General features: G+C 36.9%; 1 protein-coding gene across 1 annotated transcript; it reads right to left on the reverse strand.

Moving 5' to 3' along the window:
- Positions 1-287: 287 nt before the first annotated feature.
- On the reverse strand, positions 288-1481 carry LOC120218286 (AT-hook motif nuclear-localized protein 20-like). Its single transcript, XM_039215269.1, has 2 exons — positions 1238-1481; positions 288-1206 (listed from the first exon to the last, which is right to left on the reverse strand). Exon 2 carries the CDS (start codon positions 1176-1178, stop codon positions 336-338), a length of 843 nt encoding a protein of 280 aa, XP_039071200.1. The 5' UTR covers positions 1179-1206; positions 1238-1481; the 3' UTR covers positions 288-335.
- Positions 1482-2123: the final 642 nt, after the last annotated feature.

The following is a 2123-nucleotide window of genomic DNA, read 5'->3' on the forward strand; positions in this document are numbered from 1 at the left end:
TAAATTTTGAACATAATATTATTAAAAAAAATCATAAATCTCGAACTATGAATATATCATCTAAAATATATTAAATTGGGAGAAAATAGATCACATGAACAATTAAAATCATTAAGAAGATATGGAAAAATAATTTAAGAGTACTCTTTAAAATCAACTTTCATTATTGAAAACATCTAACAAAGCAAAGCAAAAGAGAGTTTAATTAATATACAAGGAAATCACTTAGGTTTTTTTTGGTTTCACAAATCTTTAAATATAAAGCACGACATTTTTGAAAGATCTAAGAAGATTATGTCTCAACATCTTACATATGAAGCTATGGTCTGGATTTATTAATAAGGTGGTCGCCCAGGTGCCCAAGCATAGGCCTCATGCCCTAGTTGACCTCCATTGGAGACTAAATTAGGAGGCATATTGTATATTGGAAGTGAAGACGGATCGAGCAGACCTGCATGCGGAGAATTGGTTGATCCGTTGTGGATCTGATCACCTTGGCCGTCTCCGCTGGCTGCTTCTTCTTCTTCTTCTACGGGCAATCTTTCGTAAGTTGCGTTAGCGAACGTTGCTGCAATGACCATAACAGGCCCTGCGGCGACGAGTGAACCAACGACGCTTCCTCCGACGACTTGCCCTTGACCACCAGCTAGGTATAGGGTGAGTCCCGTTGAGCCAGGTGGTGCTGGTCCAGGCAGGAAAGCTCCGGTCAAAGACAAGATTTCGAACCTTCCTTGAAGAGCAACCACGGCTCCGGGTGCTGCCGGTTGTCTAAGCGTAACGTTCGCGACCGAGCCGCTGCCGCTGAGCACACAGACGCCGCGTTGTCGTCTCCGTGCAAATTGGGCTATGCTTTCGGCTACATCAGTGCCACTCGCAACTTCCATGACGTGACTACGGAGCGCGTTCGGGCTGTCCCTAGTGACAAAAATGGGTGGTTTGGGCTTGTTTTTGGAGCCCGGAGGTCGGCCTCTAGGTCTTCGGTTACCGATCTCGACAGCTCCCTCTTTCGGCTCATCTCCGGTATCTCTATCGTCGTCTTCGTCTTCGTTGTTGCTTATGTTTTTGCCGGTATCGTTCATTGAAATCCCCAGGTCACTTTTGTTCAAGGCTGCTGAATTGCCTTCAGGTTCCATACCTTGTAGATTCACTTGATTAATAGCCCACCAAGGATTCGCCATGTCACAGCTAATTTAACTCGAAGCTCAAGTAAACACGACAGAAGAGCAGCAAAAAAAAAAAAACCCAGAACTGGTTTGATTTATTCTAACAATTTTAAGATAACACGAGAATATAAGATAAGAGATGTAAGAAAAGTGAATTAGATGCAATTCCAAACTGGAATCAAGTGAAGTGAGAAGAAGAACATAAAAGAGAAAACCAATCAATCTCTCTGTTGAAGATAGAACATTTTGGTAGCATCAATTCATCAAACAGAGAGAGAGAGAAAGAGAGAGAGAGGAAAGGGAAGAGAGAGAATAAACTAAAGTTCTAATAATAATAAAAAAAACTATTACATACACTTAAAACAAAGCATATATAAAGTTGACCTGATGTGTAAAATTAATTAAAATTGATTTGAGTAAAAATTATTTCTGACTCGAAGTGATCCAAAATTAATTTGATTATAAGCTGGCGTTGATCTGAACTCGAGATTGATTTGGAAATTTACAATCAACACCCGATCTGCACCTGACTTGAGAATGACCTAAATCCGAATTAAACCTGATAATTGATAAACAAACCCAACATGCACCCGACTTAATATGATCCCAAGCCCGTGATTAACTAGGTAAATAATTGATATTACCTTACATGTTATCAACATGACTTGTAATAAACCTGATCTGTAATTGACTCAACCTATAAATGATTTAACTTGTTATTGAACTGATTTGATATTTACCTAACTTATAAGTTACAACTAATAAGTTATGAGGTTTTGATGAAGTTGTGAGATTTTTGAGTTTATAATAAACTATAATAATTAATATGATTACTTTAAAAAATTAAAATAAATTATTAGTTACGATAATTAAATTAATAAATTTAATGTCTATATTAATTATAATTCTTATATTATAAATCTTAATTATAATTATTAAATTAATTTTGTTAAATGATTT

Source organism: Hibiscus syriacus, unplaced genomic scaffold (genome assembly GCF_006381635.1).
Source record: "Hibiscus syriacus cultivar Baekdansim isolate YM2019G1 unplaced genomic scaffold, ASM638163v2 tig00110195_pilon, whole genome shotgun sequence".
NCBI lineage: Eukaryota > Viridiplantae > Streptophyta > Magnoliopsida > Malvales > Malvaceae > Hibiscus > Hibiscus syriacus.